Genomic DNA, 1,997 nt, shown 5'->3' on the forward strand with positions numbered 1-1,997 from the left:
TTTACGTGCCAGCAAAAAACATATTCATTTGATTTCAATGAACATTTTATAAATATGTTGTTAAATTGAAAATCACAAGCCTTTGACTGATTTTGAATTAATTGATTTTTAATTTTCTGTGACTGCACTCAATGCGTGCCGGCTAAAATGTTGTAATATCAACAGAAACAAGACAAAATACGAAATAATTTAATTTAATTTGTTAAAGTGCATTGTGAACGGTTTGTTTTAATTCAACACTACTCATTTCGGTAAAATTACATTAACAAATAGCGTTTTTTTAGACGTATTCACAGATAACCAAATTCAATAAAACTATCGACAACTCCTTGTAATCTTGTCTTAAACTTTTTTATCGTCTCAGGACCTAGTCCTGAAACTTTTGTTTGTTCGATCATTTCTTCCATAGATCCACTAGAATCTGCGCTATTCATCGCGTCTGTAAGTTTAGCAGCATCTTCTGAATCTCTAACAAGTACTGAAGCCAACATGACAGCTTGGCCAAGCGACACCTTGATATAACTTTTTAAGTCTGCATCAAGTTGATGTCTAGGATAAACGTCTTCGATCTTTAGTCCGAATTTGGCTAAATTGTTATTCAGTTGCGTGTGATAATAATCGATCCAGTCGTGGAAATGCTTCGCTCTCGTAGCGTGATCGGTGCAATTAAAGATCATGTAATGAATATCGGCGACGGGACTACTCAGTGTTGATAATTGGTAGTCGATCATACAGCATTCTATTGTTCTGTCGTCCTAAAATTGAGAAATAAATAATTCAATGTGTGTATTTAGTAGTTAATAGAACAAACCCATTTGTACACCGGCATGATCACCTTATTTATACTCCAAATATGGTGATCATGCCGTGTACAATACTATACTTGTTGAAATGTATGGATTATTGTATATCCTTACCTCAAGTCTGAACATAATGTTATTGGTCCACGGATCCCCTTGTTTAATTACGGAGAATTTAGTACTGGAATCTATTTCGGCCAGTTCTGCTGCACGTGGTAACAGTTGTTTTCCTGCGTGTTTAAGCGCATTTTTGTATTTCTCGTCGTCTATTAACATTTGCACATCAGCGTCAAGCTTGTCAAAATAATCAGTCATTTCAGGTATGTTAGCCATGAGCAACCAAAAATTTACAAGACTTTCACAAAACTTTTCAAACGTTTCTGTTTCTTGATATTTTAAAACATATGACAAAGAATGTAACATAGCAAGGTTTTTAAGAATCAGTCTTACAGTGTCATCCGTCAATGGGATGAACCTGTCAAGTATCTTGAATCCTGGTACTTCTAAATCTTCCAGAAGAATAATTTCATTTGGTTCTTTCATGTACGTCCCGTAACATTTTGCGTATCGTAGTCTTTCCTCTTCTGGAATATCTGCGTTTTTTTCTAATTCAGCAAACTTAGGTAGCACTTCGGTATACATGACTTGCTCGTTTCGGAAATAGTTATTTACGTACCCCACAGCTCGTCTCATTTCACTCTTTGGAGCTATCTTAGCAATCATTTTAAAACTTTCACCATCGTTTTCCACGATGATTCTTTTTACACTGGCTGCATAGTTGTCACCTGCTTTTCCAACTGGTTGTATTTTAATATTTACATTTTTGAAGCCTCGCTTTTCAACGATGTCACTAATGAATTTCCTTTGTTCATCACTTATCTCGTCTACGTCACCGATAAAATGAAACTCCACCATTTTTGTAATCGATAATATGAATAATTATTCTACTTCTTTTAAATTATCAATAAATTTAAAATTTGATAGAAGCGATTTTTATACATTTTCTTATCTGTGATAAACGTACACCGGATAAAAATGGACAGGAGTATAAGTATGCTACATACATATGTAACATACACATGTAGTGTTAATCGATTGCAGTGGCGAGGCGTCCATACAACTCGATTTCCACCGGCTTGCCTAAAATTTTCCACATATTATCAAAAGATTGTACTGGACAGCGCGCATACTCCACTA

The 1,997-nt window shown here is 35.0% G+C and overlaps 1 protein-coding gene across 1 annotated transcript; it reads right to left on the reverse strand.

The window, feature by feature from the left end:
- Nucleotides 1-219: 219 nt before the first annotated feature.
- Nucleotides 220-1,715, reverse strand: LOC113239117. The gene is made up of 2 exons (XM_026475982.1): nt 918-1,715; nt 220-755 (listed from the first exon to the last, which is right to left on the reverse strand). The coding sequence occupies exons 1-2, from the start codon at nt 1,713-1,715 to the stop codon at nt 291-293; spliced, it is 1,263 nt and encodes a 420-aa protein (XP_026331767.1). The 3' UTR covers nt 220-290.
- Nucleotides 1,716-1,997: the final 282 nt, after the last annotated feature.

The sequence above is a fragment of the Hyposmocoma kahamanoa genome, unplaced genomic scaffold (genome assembly GCF_003589595.1).
Source record: "Hyposmocoma kahamanoa isolate Upper Pololo Valley unplaced genomic scaffold, ASM358959v1 99581, whole genome shotgun sequence".
NCBI classification, from domain to species: domain Eukaryota; kingdom Metazoa; phylum Arthropoda; class Insecta; order Lepidoptera; family Cosmopterigidae; genus Hyposmocoma; species Hyposmocoma kahamanoa.

Excerpts from the sequence above, each read along its gene's own strand:
- LOC113239117 (XM_026475982.1), bottom strand. The coding sequence starts at position 1,715 with ATGGTGGAGTTTCATTTTATCGGTGACGTAGACGAGATAAGTGATGAA. Across the intron at positions 756-917 it reads ACATTATGTTCAGACTTGAG|GACGACAGAACAATAGAATG; the intron begins GTAAGGATATAC and ends TCTCAATTTTAG.